We start from the raw sequence: 17,540 nt of genomic DNA on the forward strand, positions 1-17,540 counted from the left end.
CCAAACATTTACCATACCCAGTACTGGCTTTTTGCTACATGAGTGTGAAAACTTTTTCAGTCTACTAAGCAAAACAGATTGTTTAGGGGAGAGCATGTACATTTTGGCAATTTCAATTTTACAGTGCTCACCTGTGAAATAATTGTGGTGAGAGAAATAAGTGGTATATTTTACTTTTATAATATTTTAAGTATGGTTATTTTCAACCCTTGATTTCTGATACAAAGGACTAGCTTTCACAGAAGTCTCTGAAATGTTACATACAATGAGTGAGTTGTCACAGTTTGAAAGGATAGTTCTGCATTTTTGTGATATTAGTTAAGGCATATTTTAAAGAGCAGGTTGCATACAAAATGAATATTATTCATTATTATACACGTAATCCAAAACGAATAGTATAGATTTAACAGCATGTGGGAGTCCAAAAGTTATGGTATACACTATATACTTGCAAGCTAAAATACAAAAACATGGATTGCCATTTTAATGAATTCTATAAGCCTCAGTGTTGAAATACAGGCTGCTACTTTGCCAGTGAAACACAGCTGTTTTTAAACTCTTTTAGAAAACCAACTGACAATAGCTTGGCAAAAGCTCTATGAGAAAATTAAAATGAAACAGCCCTGAACGTACTCTGTAAGCAGAAAATTCTTCTGTTTCCAAACTGCTAAATGTAGGATCTGGCTTAAACTTTCACTGAAAATATTTTTTTCTCCAATTCAATCATTACAGACTTTCATTCAAGGCCAAATTAGATTTGTCCCCCTCTAAAATGGTTAGTCTTGAACAGGGAACAGAATTGAGAAGGGAGAGAAATGCATTTGGAAGTCTTAATGATAAGATTACTGTGTTACAAAACACAAGTATGAGACCCTTAAAGTTTTCATTAAAAAAAGTGGCAAAATTTCCTTCGATAGTGCACAGCAACAAGGCTTTGTTGATTACCTACAGCTATTCTGAGATACACTAGCTGGGGAATTAGCTTTCCATGTTTACAGCTAGGAACACTACAGCAACTGGAGACTCAGTGAAACATATAATAGTAGACATTGGGGGGGGGGGGGAAAGAGGGGAGAAAAAAAGGTGTATTGAGTTTCATGCATTTTTATTAGATTTTCTAGATACTATGGAACATTCTTTCCAAGCAAGACTACTTCTATTATTTGATTCGATCTTTATTAAATTTTCTCATAATATCAGCCCAGCTTTAAAAAAATAAAAGTGTCAGAAGAATTTGAAATGCAAATTACCTTTAGATATTAAAAGTAAGATTAAGCTGCTAGAATTTACTTTCTGGACATAGTTAAAAATAATTAGACACTGGTAAAGATGTTGCCGTCTATCTGGCTAACTGCAAGGCCTTGCATTGTAGTAAATGTGAACTGAGACTCATAAATCACATTGCTTATTTCAGTTCCCTCAAACAAATAAAATGCACTTGAAAAATAATGATCATGTGGTCATTTTTCAGAGGGCTTTTTTTTTTTCTTTTCTCTTAAAATGCTCAGCTAAACTAAGTTTATACTGGAAAGAAGTTTTTCTGGGGAGACACAGCGTGCTTCTACACCAACAGATAGATTGGCCCCCTTCTCAGGATTTTTTATCCATCTGCTCAAGCATACACTCCTGGCCAGCACCACATGCTTCAGTCATAACTGAATTATGTGAATGCTGTTGCAAACACTTCAAAAAAATCTTAGTAACAAAACCTTAGGGAAATCACTACTTGATGAAGGAGTTTTTACTGAATACTCCACACCTACCAGTTTCCCACTGTATTTCATATTTTTGAAAGGAAAGAGAATCAAAGTGAGAAAATATCTGTGCTTTGTTGTTCATATGGTTTTGGTAATTTAAAAAATTGTTTTATGTCACTCATGTGTATTATAATTTTACAAAGAGCAACTGCCTTAGTCTTTTCAATCAAATAACTTTCAATAAATCAGAGGAACACCACCTTTGTAGTGTTCTGATAAAAGTACTGATTTTAGTACTTTTCATTTAGTGCCCACTATCACATCAGCACATAACTGCTTCGAAGCCTGTACTGTATTTACCCTTTCATTTTTACACAGGACACTAGCATTACTTAACACGGAATCTTTTATTTTCAGCCCTCAAATGGTTCTAAATTGTCTGTGTTCAATTCATTCCAGTCATCCTACACATTTTCCTTTCAGCTATCTAAACAGTAAATATTTCACAAATAAATGAAAATTATGGATAACAAAAGGGTTCACTCTGTGAAGATATGTTTAACATATATTATTAAATTTCATAAAAGTTTAATTCATAAATGCTGTTTCATACACTGTTCTGTTTTTCTCAAAGCTTATAGAATTTTTACTATTTTTCTAGTAGAGAATAAATAATGGTTACTCTTTCAATTGTACCTCTAACCTGATATTTAAAAAAAGAAAAACAAATCTCCCACCACTATTTATTGACTACAGTCAACAAACTTGAATTATTTATTCTTCACGAGTTAACATTCACCACACGCAGAGAATAACTAAAAAAATTGTTATTTGATTTTGGGTTGTTTTTTGTTTTGGTTTTTTTTTTTTTTTATTACTTGGAAGCAGAGATAACAATAAATAGTGAGTAAAAATACGATTACTTTGTTACATTTTGACAGGAAAGTAGGTTGCTAGAGCTAGCAGAGACAGAAATCAGCATGTCCCCACCACTGAGAAACCTGAATAGTAAAGTACGCTTAGGCACGAACTGAACCACATGTGGCAGGATTTCATTCAGCTTTGGGGGAGGAGGGGTGGGGTTGTTTAATTTTGACATTCTCTTTATTTCTTGTAAGAAAATTTTGTTATTCATGTCTAGAGCAGGGGATTTAGGATTAGGTGTTAGCTCCTAGATCCAGCTGCACTATTCAGTTGCACCTCAACTTGGTGTCAGGGCAAAACAAGAAAAAAAAACCCAAGTATGCAGGCTGGACAGAAGCTACGGTACACTCCAGCAGAAAGACCAGACACAGCCAGAAAAGACACTTGGCTGATGAAATGGATGTTTTCCTCGTGGTTTTTAGAGGTTTTGCTAAATAGAGAGAGCAAGATGAAGAACCTTGTAAGAATGCACTCTCGTCACTGCTTCCAAATTCCTCACCCCAAACTCATGTGCAAAATAAGGAAAATGCTAAAGCATGTATCACCAGGGCAAAGAGAAGAGAAAGAAATATGTGCAGGCCTTCCACTATTTGAAGGGGACCTATAAGACAGGTGAGGAAAAAACTTTTTAGCAGGGCTTGTTGCAATAGGACAAGGGTAAACTAAGGTTTTAAACTAAAAGAGGTTGATTTATGTTCAATATAAGGAAGAAGTCTTTACAATGAGGATGGTAAAACACTGGAGCAGATTTTCCAGAGAGATGGCGGATGCCACATCCCTGGAAATATTCAAGGTCAGGCTGGATGGGGCTCTGAGCAACCTGAACGAGCAGAGGATGTCCCTGCTCACTGCAGGGGGGGTGGAATAGATGGCCTTTAAATGTCCCTTCCAAAGCAAACTATTCCATGGCTCTAAGATTCTATGGACTTCAGAGGTACAATTTTCTTACAGACAGAAGAATTAAGAAATAAAGACACCTACTAAAAGTTAACAGTAAAAAGAGGTGAAAGATATTTGCAATTCTTTTTTTCTACTATGAAAACCTCCAAGATTCAGCAACTCACTGGAAGTAAGTTTACCAGTACGTACAGAGGGAAAACTGAAACTTGACAAAGGTACTGCATTCAGCTTCACATTCTTACATGAATTCTCCATTTCTTAAACAGAAGCCACAGAAGTTATGAAAATTCCCGATCCGTTTTCTGAAGAACATCCTTAGGTATATACATACACACTTTCACACACACAAGCACATCACACCGCACACACGGGAAACATTTAAAATGCCAACAGATCAACAACGACATTTTAAAACATTTTCAAACATTTTCTTTGGCTTGCTTTTCTTTTTTGATTTCCCTATTTTATTATTGCATTTATCAATAATAACAATGAAACACTGCAGAATGAATCTGTACTTGATATATAGATCTCAACTGTAAAAATAAAAAAATCATGCAGCAGTACATCGAGACAGTTGGATATGCTAGAGAGAATTTTCAAAAAAACCCCAGTACTCTTAGTATCTGTTTGGAGGAACCTGCTACTGCATCAACCATTGGGAATGTGGAACATATGCTTGTAAAAACATCTCATTTATCATCTCAGCATCCTCTAAGAACTTCTCTGGAGAGGAAAGTGAAGCCCTGCATTGCACATTGCAAATGACCACTGTGTCCGAGTTCTGCACAAATGATCAAAAAGATTGCCAAAAATAAAAGCTCAATAGGCTTTGAAATTATTTTTCTTTCCAATTAAAAGCAACAAAGATAGAAGTTTCCTTTCCTTTTCTAACAGCAATACACACTCCTGTGTACTTCAGAACTTGAATGCTCTGAGTCAGAGCTCAGATGGTATACTAGTAAAGCTAGTAAAACACAGCTCTCTGATAAGTGCTTAAGTATTGAGTAATTGAGTATCAAGAATACTGATATTCCAAATATGCTATACCCAGGCAGTAACTGTATTTCCTATAGATAAGAGTTCTTATTTATCACAGAAGCGACTTCAAAATACTACTAGGAGAAATTATACTTACTGTTGCAAATTTGTTTTTAACAGTATGTAGTACTCGGCCATAACGAAGGCTCATTAGTTATCAGTTGGCATATAAAAATGACTGCTCATCACCCCTAAGCTTACAAGAAGAAATGAACCCTAGCCACAGACTGCAGCTATTTATAAACACCTGTATAAAGTTTCGAGTCATTTACAGCTGTTAAGCATGTGATCTGAATGCAAAAGGGTGCTTTCCAAACTCAGCGATACCGCTGCTTGAACTATCTCAACATAAAACACATGTAGGCCTTTTCTTATTTAACTGCACACAAAGACTCATGGAAACTTTGAAGAACAAAGTAATGATGGGACTGCTAAGACCAGTTTGCTTTAACTGTCAGTCCTGCAATAGCATAAATGATATACTCTGGCTCAATACAAAGCCTTGGTTTCTTACTATGCAGGGAGCCAATAAACACTAAATAATCATCAATATCATCACATGAAATAGATCCCAGTTTAAAATTTAGATCTTGGTATTCATGAGTCCCTTCTTACCTTCATGGCAGTTTCAGAAATTATTTAAAATACCATTCTGAACTTACTACTTTTGTTTAAGTTTAGCAAAACCTAGTTGTTTATCACCGTTCACATAGTAATAGTCTGATTTTAATTTATACAAAAGGTCAGGGCAGCTTTATTTTTTTAATGATAGCCAGAAGTGACTGGACCTCCCAGGAGGATATAATTGTATCACAAGCTATTGCTGCTGTTTGCATTAGGGTACTTAAGCTTATTAGAGAAGCAAAAACATTCTTTATTACCTACAAGCATATAAAAGAGTATATAAGCTGACCAAATGCTTCAAGATAAGCTTCAAGAGATACACAGATAGGAAAACAGTCACACTGTGGTTTCTGACTCCCTGGACACAAACGTTTTTCTTTGCAGAAACTGAAAGCACTGCTTGCTTTCACCATTAACGTGACCTCAACTGATACAATTTTTCAAATGTGGAATGTGGGTGGTCAATTGCTTGTATGCAAACTTCAGTAATTGCTGCTTGCAGCAGAAGGGAGACAGGAGAGGATTTGCATAAGGCAGACATCTTGTTACCTTCAACTGTAGAATCTGAATGAGCAACCCAACGCTTTCAAAGACATAGCTAGCTTTGTGTTAATCATAAGGTACTTCTCGCTTCTTTGATACTTAAATTACTAATACATTATTACTACTAATTTTAATGCTCACATTATGAACACTTACTTTTTGCTGAATCTGCTTCAAAACTCCACCACGAGACCCCTTAGATTTTTAATCAAATCATGGTCTGAGACCTTTTTTTCCCCTTAAAAGTGAAGCAGTTGAAAAATTTTTAAAGCTACTAAAATTTGAGCAATCCCTAATTCTTGAGGGGGGGGAAAAAAAAAAAAACCAAACAAAAAAATCCAGTATTACTTTTGTTTATTCCCTCCCAGAACATGACAGGTAAACTTTGCCCCAGCAGCAGCTGGAGAGACAGAAATGTACGCAGTGTAAATAAAGAGCACATAGTGAAAGATCTCCATGAAGGTATTTACATTCAAGAGTGTGGAGAAGAGTAATAACTCAAACAACAGCACAGCATTTAAGTTATCCCATCAGTGCCTCCTGTCTCAAGTGAAGACAGATGTCATCAAGGATCATCAACATCACAGATGTTTTATCTCTACTGCTACAGCATGTTTAATAGAATTTGCATAAAGAAGTTCATCTAGGCTAGGGTGTCCTACAAGGTATTGGCAAGTAACTAGCCTGTCTCTCCCACCAAGCATCCCAAACAGCTTTCAAATTTGAGTTAGACTAGGCCTTGGGCAATCCACCTAAAGCAACTTCGGTACCTCACATCACATCTAGTGTTCCATTAGGAGAAAACAGATCTCCTTACACTGTGGAAAGAAAGGTTTGGTGATGTGGTAAAACTGGAGACAGGTTTATGCATTGAGGTTGCAGGTGGATGAGGCTTACTCAATACACGAAAAAATGACAGAGACAAACGATGACAGCAGAAGGCCAGCATCTTCTCTGCTGGCTAAGCCTACAGTTACTTGTTCCCCTGCCAATGTGTGGAACTGGCTGCGAGCAGCTGGGAAACCAGCCATCCCTCTTTGGTGTTGTGACATATTTACTCAGCAATTGCTCCAGCTATTTCGCGTGCACAGTCAGGATTTGACTGCCTTTATTCACCAAAAGCCAGACTTTAAAGTGGATGTCCCCAGGTCACGCACAGTTGTATACTGTCATTGATACAGAATGATCACTAAGCAAACTTCTGTGATTATCAGAACACAACTGACTGTTCATATCTAGAAAATACCAGTTTGCCTAATAACTGGGATAGTAGGTGCATATTTAGCAATGCTATAAAATGTAGTTTTGCTCATGTGTGCGAGTTTTTTTTCTTTAAGTAAGCCTACAATGCTGCAAGCTGAGTCTAGATAGAAAATCCTATCTATCAAAAACTAGATACTGGTAAAATAACCACACCCATTTTGCCATCGGCCTTGCATAGAAAGTAAAGCGGTACTGAGTTTTGATATTTTATCTACAACTAACTTATTATAAAACAGCTGGGAAAGTCCCTTTGTCTTTCTTTGTTAGTGTTTTCATCTATATAATAATAATAATATGTATAATGAGAGTAGTAGGTAGAGATGGCTTGTGATGGTATGTCATTAGAATGCTGTACTTGTAAATTGATACAAAATATAAGGTACTTTGCAAAAAACCTGTCTTGACATCTGAAGTAGTGATTTTAAATGATGAACCAGAACAGCAGAAGAAAGCATTGAGTCACCTCTGCAGACTCAGAACTTCAGACTTCTCTTTCTTGATTCCTCATTCAGAAAATGAGGATAAAATATTGTCCCAACTAAGAGAAGAATCACAAAAATAAAGCTGAGCTCCTTGCTGCAAGCAAGTGAAACCGCTGGTGCCTGCATGCATATCTTTCATTTCCCCTTTACTGAGTGCCCAGCTTTGCAGGTACTGGTTTGATTTGTCGTGTTGAACCTTGCAAAGACACGTGAAGAAAATGGGAGCAGTAAATACACAGTATTTCTGTGAATAAGGAAACATAACAGGGAACAACATGCACAGGGACAAGGAGTCACAGGTTTCTGGTTCAGATTAAGGACTGCCTCTGATTTATATGAGTACTTTTATCTTTTCATAAAATTTTTCCATCAGTCAATTGTATAATGCGTCCCAGTACTACCAAGGCAATAACAGAATATACACTAACAGTTTTGAGGCACGTGGATAATGCAATAAACATCTATAAACGCATGAACAAAGAAATTAGTATTTCTGTGAAAAGCACCGCAGTTTTGCTGTACAGTACAGGCTGGAGCCCATACTGAAATCTGAGAAACTGCAAAAGGATGATCAATTTTTAACTAATCACACAACATGTGCTTGGCCAGTTAAGACTATCCCAGAGTGGATACACATGTAGGAACGAATTAACATCGCTCATACAACTTTTACTCCTTCACTTCCCAACTTTTCAGTGCCAGACTTCCCCCTCTTCAGAAAAGTTACATTGGTATTTCGAGGCTGTAACAGACTTATTAGATACCACTTGCGCTCTAGGGCTACTTTCAAGGAAAAGTTATCTCAAACCGTCCTGAGGCACTAAGAACAGCAGTAAACACAGTCAATAAAACAGTCATTAATAAAAAGGTCGGGCACAATTTGCCACGAAAACACGCAAACAGGTGACGCGAGCCGAAACTCCAAAGGGATAAATAAATGGATAAATAAATAAATAAATAAATAAATAAATAGATTTTGGACCAGGCACGCTCACAGGGTGTGCGCACCCGCTGAGCACCCAGTAGGGTTCCCCGCGCTCCGACCCCACCCACCCCTGGGCAAGGACGCGGGGCGGCCTCCCCGCCCTCACACCCCGCACCGACCTGCCGGCCTCATGGCTCCGCCGCCCCCGCAGCGCTTCCCTCGCCCGGAGAGCGCTCTCCCGGCACAAGGGCGATGTCCCGGCCCCAGGGCGATGACCCGGCCTCAGGGCGATGACCCGGCCGGTCGCCTCCAGCGGGACGGAAGCGCGAGGTCGGGGCTGGCCCCGGCCGCTCCGCCGCCCGCTCGGCCCCACCCCATCTGCCCCGCTGAGCACACCCCCACACACCCCGGCCGTGGGAGCCGCCGGCCGCCCGAGTTGTTTCTGTGGGGAGAAAACGAGGAGCGGGTCTAGCGTTCTCGGCTGCGCATAGCGGTGGGTTTCAGTGTCAAACTGCAGCAGGTGGACCGGGCCGTCCTCCGTGGAAACGCCCGCCGAGGGCGAAAGGCAGCAGGGAGGTGTGCCCCGGAGTGAGGCACCTGCTGGGAAGGTGTTCGGGTGCGGCGTTGGTTAGCTCCGCCACACTGTTAAGACGTATATTTATTTTTTGGCGTGGCAAGGAGTAGTAAATCAAAACAAAAAAACAAAAACAAAAAAAAAAGCGAGACAAGTGGCCCACGAGAGAGACTGCAAACGCTTCAGCTCACTGCTGCTCTGGCTATCAAATTTAGTCAGGGGACATCGATCAAGGTAGCATCATCTTTTGAGTTCAAAATAAAGGCCAGGCTCACCACAGGGAGCCGGAGTTGCCCCATAAAATAGGATTACAGGAAAACTGAAAGTACCGCCCGAAATAAGTTAGTTTCCAAAGGAAGCAAAGCGTTTTGAACTGCAATTCAGCCATAGGTGTGTGCTTCCTGCCCATCTGAACTCCTGTGCTCACCTTCCCTACCTGAACTTTAATGCTTTTTGGCTGATTTTGGTGAAACTTGTCAAAGGTTTTAAGGATCTCAAAAGGTGAATTTGCTAAGAACCACTTTCAGGAATGTGGGTATCCAAAATTAAGAGACTCTGCCTGAACTGAAGGGAAGGCTGCAGAGTGAATTCAAGCAGCATTAGAGAAAGGAAAATCCACACAGAGGCAGACTTTACAAATGTCTCAGTGTGACAAAACCTTCAGTTTGCAATCGACCACAAACCACAAATGTGCAAGAGGCTGGACTTCAGAGAACTACTTCTGTAAAGGCTTTGCATGCTGCAGGGACCATGTCCATCCAAAATATGTAGAAAACAGAACCATCATGAGCTGTTCCTGTTTCTGTAATTATACAGGTAGATTTATTATTATTATTATTATTATTATTATTATTATTATTATTATTATTATTATTTGTTATGTTTTGGGGGTTTTTTTTCAGTTGCTTTTGCTAACGTATTGGTAGTTTTGGTGAATTTCTCATTTGGCCTGGCCTATCACACAGAGGAAATGTCTAGCTACAGGGGAAATATCTAGTTAATTTCCCTAAACACAGGGAAAATCCAAACTAGATCCAATCACATCAGTCTATATGTGCATCAGGAAGAGCCTGGAATATCTCCCGTTGTCCCTTTCTGTTCATTTTTTCCCTTCAGGTTTCATTCATTGAAGAGACAGATATCTAGGTAATACCTAATTGCAGTAATGTATTTTTGGACGCATGGAACACAGCATTACAGTGTCAGTAGTCTTGAATTGTGTGCAGGATGAACATGAATGAGATGTCATATAATAGAGGCTGGAATATGCCAAGAGACCTTCCTTTTGTTACTTAAATTCCCACCTACTAAAATAAAAATAAAGGAGTTCTAGGATGGAACATGATTCTAAAAAAAAAAAAAGTTACTGTACACAGTAACACTGTCAGTTAAGGGAAAAATGGGTGAACTGAGACAAATGTAATCATTTTTTTCTCTAGTACAACTATGATTAAATTGGCTAATGACACAGATGAAGCATAAGAGAATATAAAATAGGTGGCCTGGAACATAAAAGCACCGCCAGTATATAATGAAAATTATTTGTGTCATTCTGTAAGTTCATTCTTATATATATATATAAAAATCTGTTTCCTCCCACAGCATCCTCAGTGGTCACAACAGAGTTTTATGTAGTTTTGAAAAAAATTCAGATACATTATATACTTGTGTGGATTTTTTAAAGTTTTTTTTATAGGCATAACAGAGAGTAGAAAGAAAATTCTTCCCTCCTTCCTCCCCCCTGCCCCCGTCTTATATATAGAATATAATTTCATGTACAGTTACCTGTTACTTTGTTTTATGTTTTGGTATGCATGTGCAGGTCACATTAATCCCCAAGATTTTGTTTTTTAAAAAAAATCTATTAATTGGGTTACCACATTTAAGCCTTCAGTGGTAACAAACTGAATGAATCATGTTGTGGTTAGAAACCAATTCAAATGCTGTTTTCAGTGTAAGAAAGTCAATGCCCCAATATAATGCCATATAGCAAGATGACCTTTATTTGAAAACATGTATTGAGAACTACATCACTAATAAATAACATGATGCAGTGCCAAACAGGATGTTTTAAAAAAAGTAGATTGAATTGATTAAATAGACAACAGAGTTGCTTATGGATTTTAAATAAAGCTTGGTCATAAATGAAAGCTTGGTTTTCTTAACCATATGCAACATGCAAAGAAAGGAATTTTCAGGAAGACAGTAGGTAGTTGCTGAAGTCAGTTCAGACCCCCAGTACCAGTGTGTTTCTTTGCTACATTGGATGTATATGTGCTGGATTTGCTAGACCTAGATTAATCACTGTCTTTGGGCTGCATTCTTGGCTGGTGCAAGTCAGGTTTGTTCCTTCTTCAGCCACCTCCAGGTCCATGAATACACCCTCCTATGCATTATTCTTCTTTTTTTTCTCATAATTTTTTTTCAAGTTAGCAAAATATCTGCCAGTATGTCTAGCAAAGTAGTGACTGCTTGAACCACACAGGAGTAATGATTGTCTTGTCTCTAAAATTAATTGTTAAGAATGGTGTGGAAGATGAAGGCAACACTTGAATTGCATTCTCGAAAAATAACAGATGTCTAAATTGCAAACAGGGAAGGTATTTACCATGACTTAATAGGATGGTAGGACCATGTGGAAATCTAAAACTGATGAGGCTATTGACTGGGATTGCAAAGAGAAATATCCAGTAATGAAACCGGAGCAAAGTTGATGTGTAGTTCCCAAGCAATAGTCAGCACTTGCTTCTTATTGATCACATGTGCCTGAGAGAATTGAGGTGATATAATTTGCTTCTCAGTGACCGTAGAACACTATCCATCCTGACGTTTGATTTGTGGAGAGCTATTTGTTATTTTTCACAATGTAATTATTGTAATGTAATGGTTTGTTAAGCAATGTTGATTTACAGACTCTGCCTCCTAATACAGTAATGCTCATACCTTTAACCACTGACCATAGAATTAATTTAGTCCAGATTTTAGTCATTCTTCTTCAAGTAAGAAATTCCTTTTCACATACAATTGAAGCCATATGAAAAAAAAAATAAAATGTCTATCAAGGAATATTTTCTAGTAGCACAAAGTTCAAGTACTTTGTGGTAGTTTTCAAAGACAAGTTGTCAGGTGGCAAATGAATGATAAAGAACCTTGCAGTGGAATGTTCTTACTCACTTTTGAATTGGAGTTACTGAAAAATAGGTTGCAGAAAACACTTCAAAATGAACAGCTCAATCCTGTCAGACCAGAAGAAATAGACCATATGACCTAGGAGATTTTTGCTGAAATTACAGTCTAATTTGCCAATATTTTGCTTTTCAACTAATGAGAAAATCTAACAGTTCCTATTGCAGAAGCAATTTCAGCATACATTACATTGCCATTTGACTGCAGATAGCTATTTGCTAAGATACAGTTCTTTTTCATATTTACCTGAGCATGTGGTTTTCCAGGGCCTTTTTAAAGCTTTTTTTTTTTTTCTTAGAATGGCTGAAAAATGCAATAAAGTAGATTTTTTTCCCTCAACATCTTTTTTCCTCTTACTGACTTAAAAGATCTGAAGAAACTGAAGCCAGTCCTTCACAAAAGAATTGAAGAAAGGAGTGAGACAATTCAGACAGGAAACTGCAATTACCCATCCAGACTTAAAAGATTGGACTAAAAGTGGGAAAGGATTTGAGAGGAGGAATGATGCTAATGAACATACCTGGAGCAGTTCTTTAACACATAATAAGGAAAAACTTGTGAAGAAAAATCTGGTGCGTAGCTGATGTTTTCATCCCAAAAAATCACTTGGTCTGGAGCCTGCAGAGCACTCTGTTAGTGATGCTGTTGGTATCTCTCCTAAAGTCATGGCACGGAGTTATATGGATAGAGGCTGAATTTAGGAGCTTTTACATAGGATTATTCTTAAAATGCAGTCACTGGCCTTGGCTGGAGCTAGAGAGGTGGGCAAGATTTTGCTGGGGCATCTGGCTGGCAGTGTGGATTCCATACTCCTGTCCATACGGCTGCAATAGCAGTATTGTGCGTCCTGCACAAATGGCCAGCTAAGCAGTGCAGTGTCACGGAACTGAATGTGAATTTCAGACAAAGTTTATGTCTAAAGAATTGTATAGGTGTAATGAAGCCTTTGTATGACTTTGTCTTGCAGGATTAAAGATGGCAAACCAGATATTAATTATTAATTAACTGAATGCTTCATTTAAATTGTTAATGATAATAATTGGGTAAAAATAAATAAAACAAAGATAACAACGCAAAATAGTAAAAAGCAAAAGGACAAAATGTAAAAAGAACAAAAACCCTGTAGTCAGAATTCTTTACTACCCAATAAAACCAATATAGTTCACTTTTTATTAAATCAATAATATCCGAAGTAGCTTGTTAAGTAGAGATTGATCTTACTCACCCATAGCAAGGACCGTGGGCAAATCTCTTTTTATCAGCCTGGAGGGTTATCCTTGAGGGGCAACCCCACCCAAGGGAAGGATCATCACAAACCTTAGGAAGGAATGGTACAAATCCCCACCATGAAAAAATGGGACTGGCCTTTTGCAGCACAGAGTGACTGTCTGTCAGTCATATACATTTTTATGTTATGTGTTGTAATGCCTAGTCAGCAAAAGGTGCTTTATTGCTGAAAGAGCTGTTAGCAGGTCTTTGGTTTCTGCTGCTTGACACTTCCGGCTCTCTCTTCCATTTCAGTGCCTGCTCATCTCTGCTGCTGTTTGCCTCAGTCAGGAAGTACCTTTCTTGGACTTCTTGTGGTAGGTGTGATTCAAGAAAGTTTATTCAAGCTGGTCTCAGCACTCTTCAACACCAAAACCAGCAGACTCTCCTTGCTCAATCCATCACTGTTAAATTGTAATTAATAGTCATCCTCTATTAAGTTCGTGGCCAACTCAGCAGCCAAATTACATGCAGTTAAATAGACTAAGCTTGTATTTTAAAATTGAGTTTTGCTGTCTTCAGGCCAAATCTTGTGTTCTGGAGGTTTGACAGTGCTCTGCAGCCATTCAGAATTGCTCCTTTTACATCCTGTTGCCACCAAAATGACATTGCACTGCATGTAGCTGTAGAGTAGTGAAAAAAAGTGCATATTCCAGTACCAGTGGAGGCCATACCTTAAATCCATCAATAGTTCTGGTAGTTCATGTGACACCAGTGGAAATAGACTGTCCCTTCTGGTATGTTTTCACACTAAAAAAGCAGCAGCTGGTTCTGTCTTGTAAGCACAAACTTTTACAAGTTTATATCACATTCTTCAATGGGCAGGAGCATTATGGCAGCAGCTGAAAGAAACTTTGACATAAACATATGGAGAGGAAATTTAGGAGGAAGAGACCTGGGGAGAGTGATTGTTTTAATTTGCCTTCCTATATTTTTGCACGCTCTGGGATTTTTAAGGTCCAGGTCTCCATATAGTGCTGCTTCTTTCTCCAGATGTTTGTACAGCTACTCCAAGACAAAAATCAGATTCTTGCCCGTGCTTTCTCCTACTCTCTCTCATTTAGTTGTTCCTGCCCTCATTCCTGCTGACAATGGCAGCTGTATCCCAGAAGAGGCAAAGGGCAGAGTTGTGACCACCATTCTAGGTCAAGGTCGCCTCTATGCAGAGGATACCACTCATGGCCAAGGCCCCAGTACTGTGAGATAAGTCTTCCACTAAAATAAATCTCAAGGGGAAGGAGGAGGGGAGTATGTTAAGAGATTGCTGGAGGGCAACACTGAGCCTGGCGATGAAAAAGGAGAGCAAATACCAGCAAAAGAAAAATCTGCTTCTCTTAAAAACCCCTCCAGAGAGATGAAGCTTATCCAAGAAACTGGCAGAAAGAGTGGGACTGCAAAAATTGTTTCTTTCTTCAGGGGGCAGAGGAGTGGGAGGATTGTGTGGATAGAGACTCACAGTAGCTTTCAGTCCTGTGCTCGCAAGTCTTGAAGTAGTGGTATGGATCTTCTGTGGCAATGTCTACACAAAACTGCTTCCTCTGTGTCCCATCAGGGGATAGATCTGGATTCTTCTTGCTCACTGTGAGTCACTGGCAAGCCTAACCAATCTGTGTGGGTCAAGGGAGACACAAACCTCACAGGAATCTATGTAGGTACTTACCAGTCTCTTATGGGGCCTATATCTCCTCTAGAAGAAGGACTCAGCAGAAAGGACAATACCTGCTCAAGTTTACATTATCTTACAGATGCTGATATTTTGGGTCCCGGTGTGCTTCTTCCTGCCCAGTTATAATTTTTTTCCTTCTAATCTTCAAAATGTTCTTTATGGGTGTTCTGGGTTTTCCTAGGCCCAGTTGGATGGGGCTTTGAACAATCTAGTCTAAACTGGAACAAGATGATCTTTGAGGTCCCTTTCAACTCAAACCATTCTTTGATTCTATGACTTCATGAAGGAAGGTAAAGTATATGAATCTCAAGGATTTATGTTTCTCTTCTAGGTTATTTGCTTGTAGGTCATGTCGAACTGTTTTGTTTTGTTTTCTCCAAAATAATATTGCTCTGAAGAAATAAAATTCAGATGATAACTTTAAATCCACTTTTAAAAAATGATATTTTATGTGTTCTTTCTGTGTGGGTTGATACTCCTTTTTGTCACTTTGCTGAAAGTTGTCTTGTGAATTCTGGTCTTCTACTTCACTGTCTCACTACATACAAATCATCATACATTCAAATGCATCATAAGTATTAATTGGTTTATCATGTCTTTGCCTTTATAAGTCTGGAAAATATTTCTTATCTCAGCTGGACTAAACCCCTGTTTAGGCTGGATTTTTTCAATACTTTAGGGGGAAAAAAAGGTGAACAGTCTTTTAGGAGTGTAGAACATGGAAAAGGAGCAAGTCTAAAAAAAAATGCAACTTGTACTGTGGTTGGTCCCACATCCACTCTGGTGCAGCTGCAGCAAAGCAAGTGTAAATATAATTCATTTCCCTCTCTACTGGAAAGGGAGTTCAGATGGTCTGTCAGATTCCTGGACCTCCCAGAACCTTTCCAGCACCTGAGGATGTTTGATTCTGCTGGCATCTTGTCTACATTGCTTTGCACATAAAAGTGGTATAACAAAGACTAAGATATAAAGGAGACTGACTTTCTTTGCACCATGTAGCCTGATATCACTATTTTAGGCTTTGTGGCTTGCTAGAGAGGGGGAGAAAATACAGATTTTTTTTAGGCTTTTCAGCTTGTTAGAGATCAGGAGAAAATATAGTATTGAAAGCAAATTTTAAGAGTTGCATGTTTGGCATATACAGTGTGGGGTTTTTTATTTCCCTTTTTTAAAGTGCCCGTAAGTAGGTGGGTGCTTGGAAAATAGGACAGCCTGATGAGAATTACTTTAATATTAAACAAGCTTTATAAGCAGTACATTTGCATAAACTTGTACTTCAAAAATTACTTTTTTGGTCCCCTATTTTATAGGACTCTTGGTATATTACCATAATCAGTTTTTCTTAAGCTCAGCTTGGAAGCCCCGCATTGTTAAATAGTTTCCTTCCATTTTTATAAACTTCTTTTTCTGACATTATCTGTCCCTCTATGGGTAAATTAGCATGTGTCCAAGAAGTACCCTGACCATTTTTAAAAGCCCACCAGAAGAGATTGGGAGATGCTCAGTCAGTAATGCTTTTGCACCTTTAGCCTCTTGTAGCAAAGAGAACCCAGTGGAACCTGGCCTTTTTGAGAGCTATAAAGCTCTGGGTAGCATTGTTCCATTTTGGAGCGTACATAATAACATCTTAATATACTTTTTATTGGAAAATAAAAGCGAGATAATTTTCTGTCTGAATATATAATGTATGAATGACTGCTTTTGAGACACTGATACATAAATTATAGATAGCCTTTCAGATTCTGCACTATGTATTATTAATTAAAAACTGAAGATCTTCATCTACACCCTGATATCTAGGCCACTGGAGAACATATTATAGTGTTGGGGACTATATAACATAGGCAGAATGCTATAAAATGCTGCTTTTTTGTTGTTTATGGGTAGCATTTCAGTACACAAAATGGCCAGAACCTTCTCCTATTACAGCAGACAGCAGGTGTTTTGCTTTATGAAGAGGAAGTGTAGACAAAAATGAAGCTGATGTTTTATTTTCCTTTGCACACACACACAAAATGAGAAAAAATATTTGTATCATACTTTTCCTAAATGATGTAACATGGCACAGTGCACACTCTAGGAAACCTGTCTTTCTGTCCCTTACTCTCTCTCCCCATACCCTCTCTTTGCAATAGATTTTAATATCATTTGATGGGTGCAGTATTTGCCCGTTAGAGCCTTTCTCAATTACAGGTTTAGAGGGTGAATTATGAAAATGATCAAAATTGCCTGATAATAGCTGAGTTTCTAAAGTAAAATCAAAGAAATAACAAAGCCCATAATCACAGCGAGCCAGAGTAACCAGCAATTCCTTTTAAATTAAAATGGAAACAGCCTATCCTAGACAGTTGAAATACTGGCTAGTGGTTGTAGTTCCATACTGAAGAGTGTACTTGGGGACTGTCCGCTGCTTGTTTCTTCTAATCTGAGGGCGATGTGCTATAGCCTT

At 38.4% G+C, this 17,540-nt stretch overlaps 1 protein-coding gene across 1 annotated transcript in view; it reads right to left on the reverse strand.

Moving 5' to 3' along the window:
• Positions 1-8,591, reverse strand: part of BANK1 (B cell scaffold protein with ankyrin repeats 1) — a gene marked incomplete at its 3' end in the record, with an annotated part of 115,697 nt that extends 107,106 nt beyond the window's left edge. Inside the window, exon 1 of the mRNA XM_027894453.1 lies at positions 8,579-8,591. Within this exon, the coding sequence (XP_027750254.1) occupies positions 8,579-8,591 (13 nt within the window). The remainder of the gene's footprint in view (positions 1-8,578) is intronic.
• Between the last annotated feature and the right edge of the window lie 8,949 nt (positions 8,592-17,540).

This window comes from Empidonax traillii, unplaced genomic scaffold, assembly GCF_003031625.1.
Source record: "Empidonax traillii isolate 1590-97213 ecotype Southwest subspecies unplaced genomic scaffold, ASM303162v1 scaffold427:size767076, whole genome shotgun sequence".
NCBI lineage: Eukaryota > Metazoa > Chordata > Aves > Passeriformes > Tyrannidae > Empidonax > Empidonax traillii.